Consider the following 17926-nt stretch of genomic DNA (forward strand, 5'->3'; position numbering starts at 1 on the left):
AATGACTGTTTAAAAATATTTATAAGGGGCCATAGCAGTGGCTCACGCCTGTAATGCCTGTAATCCCAGCACTTGGGGAGTCCAAGGTGGGTGGATCGCAAGGTCAGGAGATCAAGACCATCCTGGCTAACATGGTGAAACCCCGTCTCTACTAAAAATACAAAACAATTAGCCGGCCGTGGTGGCGGGCACCTGTAGTCTCAGCTGCTCGGGAGGCTGAGGCAGAAGAATGGCGTGAACCCAGAAGGCAGAGCTTGTAGTGAGCCGAGATCACACCACTGCACTCCAGCCTGGGCAACAGAGTGAGATTCTGTCTCAAAAAACAAACAAACAAACAAAAAAAACAACGTTTATAAGGTTATTTCCCACCCTGAAAAGTACCTTTTTCTCTAAGGTAATTTTTAAGAACAGTTTTTATTCGTCTCCAAGATAATTAGAGTAATGAGAATAAAGAAATACAGTTGGTAGGTACTATTCTCTTTTCTCCTGATGATCTTTTAGGAAAAGATCAAATATAGGACCAACACATCCCAAGGAGCGGTGAACTTGTCAGTGCTATCAGGGGTAAATGGAAAGTGGGCAGAGACCTAATTAATTGTTTATCCACAAGCTCACAGCAATTCCAAAGATGTCACCTTTCATTTGACAAATTATGCATCAAGCACTTTCAAGCAAACCATGCTAAAAAGAAGACATAATCCCTGCCCTTGAACTCACGCACCTAAGCAGATAAATCACAATCTTCTGTAACAAGTGTCATAATTGCAACATGACTAAGGGACTCTCTACGGAAAAGAAGGGGGTGACTACCTCTGCCCAAGAGAGTGCAGTGGTGCTTACCCTAGCTGACTTTCATAGCAGTGACATCTACGCTGTATCTTGAGGGAATAGTTGCCATTTTCCTGGCCCAGGTGGGGAAGAGCATTCCAGGTAGAGGAAACAGCATATGCAAAAAGCAGTGGCAGGGCACAGTACGTTTAGAGGCCAGTGAGAGATTCAGTGAAGTTCTAAGCATAGTACAGCGGGCAGAGGACAGGAAATAAGGATGGAGAGATTAGCCAGGAACAGACTGCAAAGTGCCTCAAAAGCCAGCCTTGGATTTAACATTGACCTTGTTGCACCAGAGAGGTTTTAAGCATGGGATGTGCCTGATGCTAACAATTTCATTTAGATTTACTCTGATGGCCAGGTGAAATGTAGAGTAGTTAAAATCAAAGGTTTTAAGCATGGGATGTGCCTGATGCTAACAATTTCATTTAGATTTACTCTGATGGCCAGGTGAAATGTAAAGTGGATAAAATCAAACCAGGCTGGGTACAGTGGCTCAAGCCTATAATCTCAGCACGTTGGGAGGCCAAGACAGGTGAATCACTTGAGGTCAGGAGTTTGAGACCAGCCTGGCCAACATGGTGAAACCCCATCTCTACTAAAAATACAAAACATTAGCCTGGCATGCTGGCCCGTACCTGTAGTCCCAGTTACTGGGGAGGCTGATGCAGGAGAATCGCTTGAACCTGGGAGGTGGAGGTTGCAGTGAGTTAAGATCATACCACTGCACTCTAGCTTAGGCAACAGAGCAAGACTCTGTCTCAAAAAAAAAAAAAAAAAAAAATCAAAAACTCAAACCATTTTCTTCTTGAGAGGCTCCAACCATCGGAACCATAATTCCCCAGAGCCTCACAAAGGGTCATACAAGCCATTTCTTAATTTAAATTTTAGCCTGATAATTTCCAGCACTTCAATATTTAGTATTTTACACTGCATAACTATAAAAATATATTTTTTGTAACTTCTATTATCCTTATACCATTTTCATGTTTAGCATTATTTTTTTAAATGCTAGGATAAAAGTTACACCAAAAACATTAAAAAATAAATGTAAACTTATATTACATTTAATATCCTGGATTGGATCCTGGAAAAGAAAAAGGACATTAGTAGAAAAACCAGTGAAATCCAAATAAACTTTAGAGTTTAGTTAATAGTAAAAAAGAGAAAAAAGATGAAATAAACAGGGCAGCATGAACCCGACACTTCAAACCAAACTGGTTCCATTGTGACTGAGCCACACTCCATGTATGGAGGAAGAATGGAGACCCCTACGAGGCTGGGCTGGTGCTCACTGCCCACAGAACAGCCTCTTCACATCACCTCACCCTTCCCTTGAGTGGGACAAAGCACAGAAGTCGTCACTGTACTGTGGGTCTCATGGACAACAGCCCCTGATAAAGTCAAGGACCTTCCTGGGCAGAGACCATACTGGAATTCTGCCAAGTGACCATGTGGCTTTCCTGCTGTCTCCAGACTCTTGTTTCTCCTGGAGGTCTTTCCTGACCTGCAGCCTGGGCACTGCTGGCTGGAGATGCAGACTCTCAGCCCCACCCACGACCTCGAGTCAGAACCTGCATCTTAAGATCCCCTCAAACATTCAAGTCTGAGAAGCACAATCCGTGTTGCTAGAGAAATCTAGGATTTTGGTGACAGCATCCCCGAGGGAGAGGACAGGGGCAGGTCGTCGAGCAGGAAGACTTCTAACTTCTTGGTATTGACAGATGTACCTGGCCTTAGAGAATCAGACCAGTCATACCTTCATGGCTGACCACCTATGCAGTCACTGATTCAGAGATGGGTTTGAAGAACAGCACAGTCCTCACCAATTTACCTTGCTAACTAGTTTAATCCCACTTTTGGTGGGTTAAACTTACCATAAAAATCTCAATTCATAGCTTTCAAAGGCAACCCAGACTTACAGATGTACAAAAAGACATTAGTGGTGTGTAAGCCTTGCCTGATTTTAATATAAGTGAGTGCACTGAAGGTTTTCCCACATCTCTGACTCTTACCATTATGTTTGTTGTGTGGTGAGTGGAACTTTTGGCAGGATTTCCAAAAATGTGAACTCATTAAAAATAATCAAATGCTTTATTTAAGTCCATGAATAACGTGCCTCTTTTGAAGGTGCTCTGGGGGGCCCCTGAGTACCTAAAGTGGTGTTTCCTGGTGGCCCCATAAACCCCTGTGGGTTACCTGATTCTGAGCTGCAGTACCTAGACCAGTAGACCTTTATATTTCCAGTAGGAATATAATCTGAGCCACATAAACAATTTTAAATTTTCTAGTAGTCACATTTAAAAAGGTAAAAAGAGGCTGGGCCTGGTGGCTCATGCCTGTAATCCCAGCACTTTGGGAGGCTGAGGCGGGCAGATCACTTCAGGTTGGGAGTTTGAGATCAGCCTGACCAACAGTGAAATCCCGTCTCTACCAAAAATACAAAAATTAGCTGGGTGTGGTGGCGGGTGCCTGTAATCCCAGCTACTCAGGAGGCTGAGGCAGGAGAATTGCTTGAACCTGGGAGGCGGAGGTTGCAGTGAGCCAAGATCGTGCCACTGCACTCCAGCCTGGGCGACAAAGCTAGGCTCCATCTCAGGAAAAAAAAAAAAAAAAAAAAAAAAAAAACGGTAAAAAGAAATAACAAAATTAATTTGAATACATTTTTGAATATATTTTAACCTAATATATCTAAAATATTATTTCAACATGTAACCAATATAAGAAGTTATTAATGAGATATTTTACGTTCTTTTATTGGACTAAGACTTTGAAATCCAATGTGCATCTTACACTTAGAGCACATCTCCATCTGGACTGGCCACACTTCAAGTGTTCAAAAGCCACATGGGGCGGGAGGCTACCGTAAGCAGCAGCACAGGTCTAGACCTACCAGGACAGCTAGGCAGTGCCTGGTGCTGAGGAGTTCTTACCCACTTGAATTTTCTTTTACTCAGTGTTATGGGTTGAATTGTGTTCTCCAAAAAATATGTTAAAGTCCTAACCCCAGCATCTCAGAATGTGACCTTATTTGGAAATAGAGTCATTGTAGATGCCATTCATTAAACAGGGTGGGCTCTTAATCCCATATAACTGGTGTCCTTCCAAGAAGACACAGAGCCACTGAGAGACAATGCCATGTGATGATAGGCCAGTGTGGAGTGATGCAGCTGCGGGCCAAGGATTGATGGTCACTACCAGAAGCTGCAGACACGCAAGGAAGGATTCTATGCAGAGTCTCACAAGGAGCATGGCCCTGCTAACACCTTGATTTCAGACTTCCAGCCTCCAGTACTGGGAGAGAATACATTTCTGTTGTAAATCACCCAGCTTGTGGTATTTTGTCCCAGCAGCCCTAGGAAATAAATATATCTAGTAATCTCCCCATTCATCTTGATTCTTAAAAGGGACTTCTTGGATCTCAGTGCTGGGATTGGGATGGAATCTGGTGTTGAAGCAGACAGAATGGAAGGTTAGCAAGGGAGTTAGGGCAAAGGCTCAGATTAAGTTCCAGGGGAAGGAACCAAAGCACTCTGAAGCAAATGTGTGACACTCATGTGACCAGCATAACTCCCGGATCAACACAAACGCCTTGTTAGAGAAAGCCCCAGAGTGGCTCCATCCTAGTCTTTGTTCCAGATCCATGTAAGAAAGCTTTCCCTAATAACACCCACACTGGTCTTGTCCCAATTATTGGTTACACCATGCTCATTACAGCACGGCAATTTGTGAACACCTGACTCATACATGCCAGTTTTGCATAATAGGCACAACACCTGAAGGACAGGGGAGCTGCTGCTTTTTACTGGTTTTGTGTCTCTTGCAGCTCCAAGCCCAGTCAAAGCTGAGCAAAGAGGTGCTGCATGGTTATCAATCCGAATGACCATGATCTGACCCGAATACTCAGCAAGTGCAAGGATTCTGCATTCTATGGCAAGCTCACGCTTGGAGGACATATTGAGGGTCAGGCCTTTGAAAGCACCAGCCTGAAGGATCTCCCTGACTCACCTGCCATCTCAGAACTAGGGTTCTTCTGTTGCTGCTTCTCTCAGGGGAGTCACATCATATACAAAGAAAACATAACCAGCAAAGGCTAATAAACAGCATCTGCAAATGGATCCACCGTTGGTTAAATGATTTGGGACAGAGGGTTGCAGTGATCAGCCTAGACGGTAAATGAGTCATGAGAATGCACATTAGGTGGCAGACAACCATCAAGTCAGGGTGGGCTTCCTTCCTGCCTTCCTACTTGGCATTCTTTCTCTATTCTCCCTAGTGGCCCTTTAAAAATGCATAAGCATTTAGCACAAACATCATTACCTGGTTTACTTCCAGAGACACCCGATGGCTTCTTGATTTCCGACTTTAGCTTAGATGCCAGAATAAATCTCCTAAACCAGTCCTCTTTTTCTCGGCCAGTTCTCCCAAAGAGATAGAGTATCTGATCTCGCTGGGTAGATCTTGTTCCCTCCTGAGGGCGGGGTGGCTTCTTAGGGTCCTCGCTTCCCTCAGCTGGCGGCTTCTCTTCTGAAGTCTCCTTATCAGTCTGAGCTTTAGACATAAAGTCATCTTGTTGACCAAGCTCGATACAAATGGGGTACTTTTTATTCCAGATTCGCTTTCGAGCCAAAGTTTTAGGTACAAGATAAATCTACAGAGAAAGAAAAATGATGATTAATATACTAAAGATTGGCTACACTATGCATTAATATTATGCATAGCACAAGTGCAAACCTTATAGACTTTTTGACTAAGATGATGAATATGAAATAACTTTTAACACTTGTTCGTAACATGACTACAGAAACTGGAATTTTTAGAAGTGTCTTGTTATCCTTCAAAATCATTCCAGAAAATAGATGTTTAATAATTTTGAGAGAGTTATAAATATCCGTAATTTTCAGGTGGCAGTAGCTCGATAATAATGTTTAGCTGCTTATCATCAACTACGTTTGGCTGTCAACTAAATTTAATGACCTTGGGCCAAACTTAAGTTAGAAGAAAAAAAAAGATAGTTAAAATCTAGATGGGCAGCTCAAGTCAACCTTGAGTATCAAACTCAAGTTAAGAATAAACTTATATAAAAACTATTTTAAGTACTTCTCTCCCTTTGGAGAAATCTAAAGATCATTCAGATGAACTGTAAGAACAGAGAAACGATAGCTTTGTGGAACAAATAATTTACATTTCTCACAAAAATAGAAGTATATAATACTTAATCAAAATGTAGCTATTTTGCATATCTATCATTTTCACATGCACAAAGTCTTCAATAGTTAAGTACCCTACAATCACCACACAGAGCCACACGGCTTTTTGTTTGACTGAAATAATTAGCTTTTACAGTCAGAATTCTGAGTGCACAACACTCTTGTTCCTCAAGTTGTAGTCTATGGACCAGCAGCCTGAGTATCATCTGGGAACTCATAACAATGCAGGCCCTTGGCCCTACCCACAGCTACTGAATCAGAATCTGCATTTAACAAGATGCCCAGGTGATGTGCATAAACATTAAAGTGTGAGAGGTACTGTCCTAAGGTATACTGATACTTCAATGACAACTAACCTTTTTAGGGAATAAAAAAATGCAGTTAAGCATCTGAGATGCCATATGCTTTTCATTCATCTAAGCTATCCTTCCAAAATTGCTCAGGCTCACCTTGCTGTCTGAGAGGTCATAGATTTTCTGGCTGATGTAGGTGACCTCTGGCTTGGTTTCATTGTAGCTGGCCCTCCTGGATATATTTTTATTGGGCTTTGAAAGTCTTAAGGTTCCACCCTCAAGTCGAACAAAGACTGAATGTGTCAAAGTCGCATGGTAGGTTTCCGGATCATAGTTGTAAATCTCATTCATCCATCCCTGATGAAGAAAAACTTCCATTAGTAAACTCAGAATAAACACAAATCTGATTTAGTGTGAAATGATGAACACTGTGGTATTTGGGACACTGAAACCAAACTTGACCATGACGCAGATAGCAGCTCACCAATGACTACAGGTTGCAAAGAGAAGTGCTTAGCTGGGAGGATAACTGGGACTGAGGAGGTTCTTGATAACCAAAAATCTGGATTTGGAGGAAAAATGGCAATGTTTATTATCCTAAATAAAAGGTTCTTTCTTTTTTTAAAGCCTATAAGCACATCAGGAAACTCAAAAGATTTGTTCATGTCACATGAACAATCTTCTCTGCCTGACCTCCTTTGGGGGTGATTAATTCCCCCCGCCGTCTGGCCTTCTTAATTAGTCAAACACATGCCCTTCCCAGCCCAGCTGCAATCTTTGAAATTTCAGGTATTAATTCATGTTACCACAGGACTCAGAGAACAACTACCTCTCTACTTATATCGCACTACAACATGTACCTCATTGAAACCATACAGTAAAGCAGATGATTTGAGAATTAGGCACTAAATAAATCGTAAATATAATCAATAATATATCAAAATTCAAAGATACATAGTAACTTATATGGGTAAAATTGTGCTCCAGGTCCCCCTGCCAAATTGGACATAAGTGATTTTTTGTTACATATGTTGATTTTTTTAAAAGAGCAAACATTGAAATGTACAGACAAAAAATACATACACAAAAGCCTAATACACTATACACTGTGTTAAAGCTAATCTCACAGCTGTCATCATCATTCATCACTGAACACTTCTCCTGCCTCAAATACTTTTTCAGGTTATCAGTAGCCCAGATCTCACAAAAGAAGTTCTCTGGGGATTTTTAATTGATAAGTTCCTACTCTCCCAAACTTTTAAAAACTACATGTCTTTGTAATGAGCAGAGAGATGCTAAAGATCACTACATGGGAGTTGGGACTGTCATTCTTTTCAAGCAATAGCCATTTCCATGCTAAGTATTTGAGTCTCACACTAAAGTCTTGAACTGAAAGCCTGTGAAAATGAGGACTCCTTAGAATTCTATTCATTCATCCTTTTATTAAAACACGCATTGAATCTATGTGCAAAGTAATAGGTTAGGAATTGGGACAAAGATTTTTTAAAAGGACGGGATTCTTGATCCAAAGGTGCCTCCAAAAGAGTAGAAAATTAGGTCTTCATTTACCTATCCTGTGACCCCACTGGAGTAAACATAATAGAGAAAAGTTGTCACAAAAAGAGTACCTAAGTGTGAAGTGCAAGGAAAAATGGACAAACGTCTCTCTTTGTCATGGGGGAAAAGAGTGTGAAACTTGTGAGCCAATTATATGGATGCATAGACCTCAGTAGATGTTTTGGCCTGAGCTGGGAGGATCTCTCCCTCCTCCCAGTGAATCACTGGACAGGAGCAGCATCTATTCAACAATATTGAGTAAGCAAGCAGTGGCCATGGGAAGAGGTGTTTGTGAGGAAACAGCAACAATCAGAACAATGAAGAGAAAAAGATGACAATTACAGATCACAGTGGGCCCTGAAGTGGACTGTATTGTCAGAGCATCCGTTTGGGTGGGTGTATTTTTGCTAAATGTAGAACTAAGTACTTTCTTTGGCTCACAGTTTGTCTTTTTCTTTAGTCTGTTCTTATGGCAAATTACATTCATTGACTTTCAAATGTTGAACCAGTCTTGCATTCTCAGGATTAAGGATGTATGAGTCATGAGGTGCTGAAATTGGGCTGTATCAGCTCACAGGAACATATTCTACACATCCCTTCCCAACTCCATGTTCAGTGACTTTACGTTGGTAGCTTGCAACTGGCAACGGTGGGAGTTTCTATATCACAGGAATCAGGGAATAGTATAAATCAAGATTTTTTTTTTTCTTTTTTCTGGAGAGCCAGTTTACCAGCATAACACTTTGCTGATATTTTGTTCATTTGTCCCTCTAAGTTCATGAGGGAAAATAGGCTATAGTTTTCTTGCAGTGTTTTTTTGTATTAATGAGCCTCAGAAAATGCAGGTAAGTGCATTTGGGAAGTGTTCCCTCTTCTCTATTTTCTGGAAGTTTGTGTAGAATGAGTATTTCTTCCTTAAAGGTTTGATAACATTTGCCCATGAAACCGTCTGAGCCTAGAGTTTTCCTTGCAGAAAGGTTCCAAACTATGAATTCAATTTCTTTACTTGCTATTGGACTATTTAGGTTATCTGTTTCTTCTTGAGTGAGCTTTGGTTTGTATCTTTCAAAGAGTTTATCTATTTTATCTATGTTGTCCAATTTCTGGGCATAATGCTGTCTGCAATATTTCCCTATAATCCTGTGAATAACTGTAGTGTCTATAGTGATGCCCTCTTTCAGTCCTGACACTGGTAATTTGTCCTTCTCTCAAATCTTTCTTTTCGTATGTATGTACGTATGTATGTATATATGTATGTATGTATCTATCTATCATCTATGTATTTGAGACAGGGTCTTTCTCTGTCATCCTGGCTGGAGTGCAGTGGCACAATCATAACTTACTGTAACCTCAAACTCCTGGGCTCAATTAATCCTTCCACCTCAGCCTCCCAAGCAGCAAGGGTTACAGGTATGTGCCACTACACCAAGCTAATTTTTTAAAAACATTCTTTGTAGAAATGGAGTCTTGCTATGTTGCCCAGGCTGGTCTTGAACTCTTGGTCTCAAGCAATTCTCCCAGCTTGGCCTCCCAAAGTGCTGGGATTACATGCACGAACTACCACACCCATCCTTTAACTTAATACTATTAATTTCCCTCTAGGCACTGCATTACCTGTAATTTCTGATAGGTTGTATTTTCAGTTTCCTTCAGTTAAAAATATTTTCTATTTTCCCTTATGACTTTATCTTTGGGCCCACAGGCTGTTTAGAAGTATTTTGCTTAATTTCCAAATATTTGAGAAATTTTCAGATATCTTTCTTACTGTTTTTTAGTGTAGTTTCATAAAAGAGAATCGGCTCTGTGTAATTTCAATTCTTTCAAGCTTGTTATATGGTCTATCTTGGTTCCAAGTGCAGTAAAAAAAAATGCATTCTGCTGTTGAGTGGGGTTTTCTATAAATATATTTGTCTTTTTAAGCACAACCATTTTCACTAAAGATCTCCTGACACAGAATACACAGCTTTCTTCTTATCCAATTTGGTTGCAGAAAATACTGTCTTACATATATAACAGGTTTACTAGGGCTAAAGTTCTAAAGGTAACTAGATTAATAAAGAACTTGAAGCAGATATAATCATTTTTCTAAGATACTTCAGAGGTTGTGCTTGCAGAGCTATTAAAACCAAGAAGAATCCATGAAGCGGGGGAAGTCGGAGCTGATGAGAACTCTGTTAGATTAAAACAGCCACTTGCTATCAGTGTCACTTATGAGCCATTTGGCCATACAGTCCCTGCATGCAATTGCTCTTCTTGAATCATTTCACTCTGAGGATGTGTCTCCTGTCTAGAGTAGAGGCTACTTGAGAATACAGATTATGTGTGATACTTTCGTCCATCCTAATACCTAAGCTGAGATGCTCAACATTTATTTAATGACTGTTTTTGAATTGTGATAATCACAATTAAGATAGACATTACTGCAGCAAATCTCCATATAAAATATTTTTCGTTATTTCCAGGTACATAAAATTACAGATACATGTAAAAAAAGCCAGTAGAATTAACATGATACTGGCCCCAAAAGAGAAAAAAAGGATTAACATGATACTGGAATTTTGGACAAAAATCCCTGCATTATGTTTATCAACCACTCACCACCATATTAAAAGGGCTAAAGGAGAAAAAAAAGACAAGTATTGTATTATATGTAACTGTTCTCCAAGAAAAGGACAGTCTCTGAGAAATAGAGTAATATAAGCTGTGGGGATTTTTCCTATTTGAAACTACTGGGATTGTACAGATAAATTATCTGATTTATGAATAAGAGAAACTTAGGGATAAAAGGTTGTTTCTCTCCAATTGCTTTCATTTTGTCTTTCCTAAGTCAGAAAATGCAGAATTGTCCAGGGAGGTGCTGCACAACGGAAATATTAATATAATGTGAGCCATAAATGTGAGTCATGAAAATATGTAATTTTATTTTTATTTTATTTTTTTGAGATGGAGTCTCGCTCTGTTGCCCAGGCTGGAGTGCAGTGGCGTCATCTCAGCTCACTGCAACCTGCACCTCCTGGGTTCAAGTGATTCTCCTGCCTCAGCCTCCTGAATAGCTGGGATTACAGGCGTAAGCCACCGTGCCTTGCCAAAAATGTGTAATTTTAAATGGTCTAGGAGCCACATTAAAATAGAAAAAGCAGGTAAAATTAATTTAAACAATGTATTTTATTTAAATTCATATCAAAATTATGATTTCAACATGTAATCAATATTAAAAATTATTACTGGTATTTTACATTCTGTCTCATACTAAGTCTTCAGAACCCAGTGTGTACTTTACACTTAGAACACATCTCGGTTCCAACTAGCTACACTTTTCAAGGGATTAACAGCTACACAGGGCTTAGGACTAGTGTATCAGAGACAGTACAGGGCCAGTTCTTGGGTTCAAGCTTTTTAGCCCTAGACCTTTGGCTCGACTATGAATAGAAATGGGCAAAGCCTTCCTTTCTCTTCTTGTGCATGCTTTCAACACACGCAGTCTTAGTGATAAGAGACAGTCATTCAGTACATGGCAGTTTTCTGCCATTTTATTAGATGCTTTGCATAATTAAATGAGAGAAGATAATCTAAGTAATCACCTAATGAAATCATCTATTGTAGAAATTCAAAATCTCTTTTAAAAGCTAACCTGCAGTATTAAGAACTCAGAAATATTAATGAGTATTCTACGTAAAGGCTTTTGAAAAACTCATAGTTCTATATGAAAATTAAGATACTCAATTTATAAACAAACGTATCAATTTTTTTAGTTTACTCCTTTGATTTTTAGATTTAGAAAACAGAACAAGACATACAGGCATGTGTGCTGAGATACAAATACATCAGCTCATCTGTTCACAGGTCAGACAGTTTCAGGTGCTGAGCCACTACTCTGCCCCAGTCTAACCAACTGCTGCTTAATTATTATTCCTAGGAAAATTCCTGTCCCTGGATAACAAGAGCAACCATTTCCACAGTGCTTCAGGGATTTGGTTTTTAGCCACAAAGCCAGGCATTCAACCCAGAAGCCTGAGCTACCACCCTAGCGGAAGAACAGCCACTATGGAGTTCTTGCTGGCTGCAGCCTGTGTGCTCACACATGGGCACAGTTCTGAGACGAGCATGCAATTACCTTCTTTGCTGACAGCTCTGACAGATAAAGGTCATCCTCTACCACTTGCCAAATTCAGGAATCCCAGAACAACCTGATTCAGAGGAATGTGAGAGACAGAAGGGAGTTTCAAGTCCTACCTACACAGTTCAAAAGCACAAAACCTTACCTGCTGTACTACAGGAGGCAGAGGTGAGAGGCAAGAAGTATGTAGGCATAGAAAGAGAATCTAGGAGATGCTTTCCTTCTCTTGGGAAAGCCTGGAGGGGGCCCAGATTCCTTTACTCTGCTTGGACTTGGCTTGGCCCTTCTTCTCCCTACCCCCTTCTTTTCAGAATCACCAGCTGCTGTGGTTTCTCCTTCCCTTTTATCTTCAAATTTCCTCCTTCCTGAACTACCATGTTCCTGCCTTTGTGTTAAAGATTCATCAGACGCTAAAGTCCACAGCTACTAAAAAACAAATAAACATAGCACACAAATCAGGATTTGAATTACACGTTTATTGTGAACAATCATTTGTTAGCCTAAATGAGACCCTACACTGATCATATCCACTGGCACAAAAGACTGCGGGTCAAAACACATGCACTGAAACCAACTCACCCACCTTAGCAGAAGTACTGAGAATCTGACAGACCTGGGTTCCAAGCACGCCTGCACCACTTACCTCCTGCCAGGGTAGGTGATGCTTATCCCTCAGACACTTGCTTTGCTCACCTGTAAAAGGGTCCAGGTGGCTTACTGCCCAGTTTCATGCCTCCCTGGCCCCTACACCTCACCCTCTGCTCAAGCCATAATGATTTTTTCCCTACTGACAGTTTATTAAGGTACAATTTGTTTACAGTTTATAAAGAAATCGTAAGCATATGGTTTTTTTAAACACTAATATTACTATTCATAACAATGGCTGACATTTAAGCTCATCTTATGGCCCAGGTACCCCAGGTGCATTATCTCCTGTTATTTCTGTCAATTGCCTACGATTTTACAAGTAAGAAAAGTGGTGAGAGAGGGGATGTGATTTGCCTTCCAACGTCTAGAGAGTGGCAAATCTGGGACTCAAACCAAGTGTTCCTGACCCTAAGGTGTGGGATGCTATCTCAGCTCCACAGCACGGCCACACGTGCAGCAGTCTGGCTTGTGCCTAGTCACCCCTCAGGTCATGGCAAAGGCGACACTTCTCCTAGGAAGCCTCCCTCCTCACCTAGGCTCAGTTCTCTGGTACTCTCCCATCACTGTATCTGTTAACTGCCTGGTTTACTAAACTGAGTTACAAACTCCACAAGAGCAGGGATCATCATGTCTGCCAACCACAACTGTAACAAATGTTTGTTGACTGAATACATGAGGGAAGCCTAATTCAGAGACGGCTGTGAGGATTAAATGAAATCTATGGAAAGCAGGAGCAAGCAGGAAGGCTGGCGAGCCCCTCAGAGCCTGTAAGTACCATGCTAGCTGCATGAGACGAACAAGCAAAGGAAGAAACTGACACCCTAATAAGTGCAAAGAGCTGTAGAGGTTACTTAGAAGACTTGGTCATTATTCTCAAAAAGAAAAACCGAGGTAAAAATGCACAAAATAGCACAGAACAAGAAAATAACCCCAGAAACCAAAGATTTTCCGGACAGAAATGGGATGAGCTAAGTCTTATCTAGAGCAGAGAGGGGTATTGTGACTGGAGCCCATGTTTCCTGCCCCCTGTCTAAGGCTCTTTCCAGAACATTACAGGCTTTGATAGGAAATCTTGAGAGGATCACAGGAGTTGCTATTTGACCCCATTGTCAGAAACTAGGTTGCAGACTGGCCTTAGGGAGGTTTAGGACAAGAGGCTGAGGCACAACTTTCCTCCAAGCCTCCCTAATTCTGCCCCCCTCACTCACCTATGGGCCTGAAACCAGGTAGCTCTTGCAGAAAGCAATTTCCCAGTGCAAACCTAATCACCTTTTGATACCATTAATCAGCCATTTTCCCCCACCCAGGATCTGACCAAGCCCCTGGATTAAGCTACAAATGAAATTTCCAGATTTCAGCAATTGTCAAATCTTGAGAGCAGCACAGCAACTCCAAGGTCTTCACCCTGTTCTCCACATAGTGCCCAACTCTCCACTGCTCAGCTGTTCTAAAATTCTTAACCCTGAATTTCTTCCCAAGTAAAGTATTTATCCCACCTTGTTATGAGACATGGGAATGGGTATAGAGAGATATAGCATATAGTTAGCAACATTCCCTTTCAACAGCTCAACCAAAAACACTCAGAGATGCTCTCAACCCACACCAAAGCGACTCAGACAAGCTTTGTTTCTTTCTGAAGCTGGAGCTGTTAAAATGGACACAGTGCACCCCACTGGGGACAATGACCCAGTCAGCCAGGCTGCAGCTGTCTGGCCCACAGACTGGTCCTGTGATGGCATTTGTAAAAGGTCAGGGGTTTCTCTCAATTCTCTGCTGGATTTAGAAGCCATGTATGGCTGCAAGTACAAAACCACAATCTATAAAGGGGCCCATTTAATATTTTAGAAGATTAAAAGCTACAATTAACCTTTTGCAAATAATAAAGTCTGGAAGAACTACTACCGTGGTTTCAGTTACAGGGCCAATCAGAAGTTCAAGGCCAATGCTCTACTGCTCAGCTTGATGCTGAGCTCACCAGAGAAAAGTGCCAGCCCTATAGCCCGAGGAAGTGATGAGAATTCAGGCGCCGCATGCCTGGCTGACAGCAGTAACAATGCAGCATGTTTTCACCCCTGCTGACATGTGGCTGTGCTGGCATTTCAGGCCACCTGTCATTCAGATCCCTGTATCATTCCTTCATCAAGTGTATCAGGGAAGGAGCAAATCCTATACACAAGAACAGAGCCAGGGCCTGAGGACACTCCTGTTGAAAATCATCTCTGAAGCACATAAAAAGGTAATTACTCTCTGTCTCCAAAACTAAAACATAAGCAGGATTTTGTCTTTACGAGGCCTAAACCTTTTTTGATGTATTAATGGTTGAGAACTGGCATCATCAGTATTATAAACACAGTATCATAGATCATGGAGTTTGAGAATATGGCAGGGGCAGCACAGTCTAATAAACCTTATAAGTCTTGAGATACAAATTTGATTTTACCCATGAAAGACAAGCAGACCCACAGACATCCAGAATTCATACTATAAATGATAGCCTTAAGCAGAGAGCCAGCATTGAAAATAAATGCTGCTCAAAGACACTATAAAGAACATCAAAAAAAAAAAAAAAAGAAAGAAAGAAAGAAAGAAAGCCCATTAGGGGAGGGAAGTGCCAAAAATACAGTCCACATCCTCCAACTGCCTGCCTCAAGGTCACCTTCCCAGCAGTGACACTAGAAGCACTGGAGTCGGGGCTAAAGCCACTTTATCCTGCTGTCCTATCCTCCAGTGCAGAATCTCCCAAACTGAGGTGGCCACAGAACATTTGTGAAATTATAATGCACTGGCAGACAGTAACAGCACAGGAGATAAGGTGGACTCAAATTAGAAAGGTAAAATGATCTCAGATGAACCACTGAAATGACCAAGGTCTGAGTTATGTTAATACATGATAAACGTTAAATCAAAATAACAAGGGTTAAAATTGTAAGATAAATAGATCAGCAAGCAAATAAATTAGTAGCCTCTGCCACTTTTCAGATCACACATTCTATCAAACAACTTTTTGGGTATGTACAAATATATACCTTTACTTATACGTTATACACATGTTCCAATATATACAGCTTTTATGAAAAGTATACAGAATAGAAATAAAGAGCAAAAGATGAGATAATTATCCTTCTGATAATTTTTAGTTTTTCCAGTATGACAGCTATGTACTACCTTCAGCTGACACCTTAAGGCACAACACATACACTCAAGGTGAGGATCACTGTTGATGATCCTGAGTGTAAATCCATATTTCAGAGTCTTACTAATAATTTCCAAGGTTTTTGGCCAAAAGTCAATATGTGGTCATCTGTATGTTAAATATCAGCAAGGCTTATTTACTTTCTTAGCTAGAAAGAGCAAAGACTGATACAGATAGAAACTTTACTATTTTCTTCTTGATTAATGTCTTCTGCAACCCATTTGAATGCCACTGAAAGAAGCGACGGAATGAGAACAGTGAGTCAACAACTATGGCCTGGGCACCCACACAAAAACATGCTCATGCCCTAGAATCATCTTGCTGGCAAACTCATCTTTGGAGTACAGCAAACCCCTTCTTAACAGTTGATTATTGAACAATAATTACAATAAGAGTCTTCGATGTTTTTGGTACTTTTCTTACAGAGTTCAGAGGCATTTTCAGGATGCTAGAAACTGTACTTATATATAGGTAACCAGAATTACAATTTAGCTATGCTTACGTAAGTTAATGAATTGAGTGAAAAACTGGCAAAATGTTGACAATAGTTGAAATTGGGTGTCAGGCACATGGGGAGTTCATTTTACTATTGCCTCTATTTTTGTCTGTATCTAATATTTTCTACAATAAAAAGTTTAAAAATGAAAGTTCAAAAAAGTCATTTTGGGACTACCTGACATCCTTAACCATATTGTTCCTATGGGATTCAGGAAGCATGTTCCACACAGCTGCCTCTCCAACTTCAACACAAGGAGTACCTTCTAGTAAGTGAGGGCTGCCTGCATCAAAACATCTCGTCTGACTAGCCAGGCGTGGTGGTGCGCACATGTAATCCCAGCTACTCTGGAGGCTGAGGCAGGAGAACCGCTTGAACCCAGGAGGCAGAGGCTGCAGTGAGCCAAGATCGTGCCACTGCACTCTAGCCTGAGCGACAGAGCGAGGCAAAACAAACATACAAACAAACGTCTCACCTGAAAACTATTCTACAACAAGGGGCACTGGGAAATAGCCATATTTATAAAAACCATACATAAAAACTCAGGTAACTCATTATAGGGGCAGGATATTTTCAGTGAAGTACAATATAGAAAGAAATGCACTCACATTTCTTGTCCTTATTCTACCGAGGGTTATGAGAGACCAACAAAAAGCAATCCAAGCCTCTTTGGGCTGCATGTACTGGCCGTTTTCTCCTAAAGACTTGCTTACTCTAATTTCGTGAAAGAATTTCATGAAATTGAGATTAAATTTACAAATTGGAATTTCTTCGCAAAATTGATCATATCCTCCCCCCAAAATTATTCTTTTATATATCAAAACCAAAGCCTACATTCAGGGAACCTAATTATTTTTAAAACCTATCCCTCTTATTAATTATCTACATGTGACACAACCTAAAGAAAAAAATGTTCTCCAAAATTCATTTCTATTAGTCTCTGCAATGGCCTAAATATAATTTTAGTCAAACTTGCAGGCCCTATCTTTAAAAAAGAGACGGATTATCACTCTGGAAACCAGTATGCTGCTGCTGGTTTAAAAATCTGAGATAAAGAATTTGCTCAAGAATATAATTCAAAATTGCATCTGAGCCATATACTCAAACATAAATCCAAGACCTTTATGAAATCTTCAGGAAGCTTTTCGTTATAAACATGTAGAAAGTTAGTGTGCAGCAGGAATGGCTCTGAATTAAAAATACTCCTGGGCAAGGGACCATCTGATTTGGCTAAGCAAACATGCCAAGTGCAGTATGCTGACTCTAAATGCCTCATTTTCCCCATGCCCAAACCCACCCTTTCCCAAGGTCCCCAGCTTAGGGCATCTAGCCAGTCACCCAACATAAGAATTCCAGAAGGCTACCACACAGGGGGTGTCACTACAGGGATGCTCTTGGTCTGTGGCACACATGAGGCTCTCTACCTTGAGTTAACCTGCCCAGCCTACCGTGCTCTAAGTCCTGTGAGCTTCTTCTCACATTTTGGTTTTGGCCTTTGGTTTCACACATTCACATGCCACTTCCTGTTGAATGCCTGTGGCAACCTTTCTCCTATTTGCTGCTTCTCATGATCTCATCAGCTAT

At 40.8% G+C, this 17926-nt stretch overlaps 1 protein-coding gene across 11 annotated transcripts in view; it reads right to left on the reverse strand.

The window, feature by feature from the left end:
* Positions 1 to 17926, reverse strand: part of LOC105468995 (testis expressed 2) — a 124465-nt gene that overhangs the window by 51851 nt on the left and 54688 nt on the right. For all 11 annotated transcript variants that reach the window (XM_071083453.1, XM_011719505.2, XM_011719507.2 and 8 more), the window contains exons 3-4: positions 6488 to 6688; positions 5149 to 5479 (exon numbers count right to left, since the gene is read on the reverse strand). In XM_071083453.1, the coding sequence (XP_070939554.1) occupies positions 5149 to 5479; positions 6488 to 6688 (532 nt within the window). The remainder of the gene's footprint in view (positions 1 to 5148; positions 5480 to 6487; positions 6689 to 17926) is intronic.

Source organism: Macaca nemestrina, chromosome 17, assembly GCF_043159975.1.
Source record: "Macaca nemestrina isolate mMacNem1 chromosome 17, mMacNem.hap1, whole genome shotgun sequence".
Lineage (NCBI taxonomy): Eukaryota > Metazoa > Chordata > Mammalia > Primates > Cercopithecidae > Macaca > Macaca nemestrina.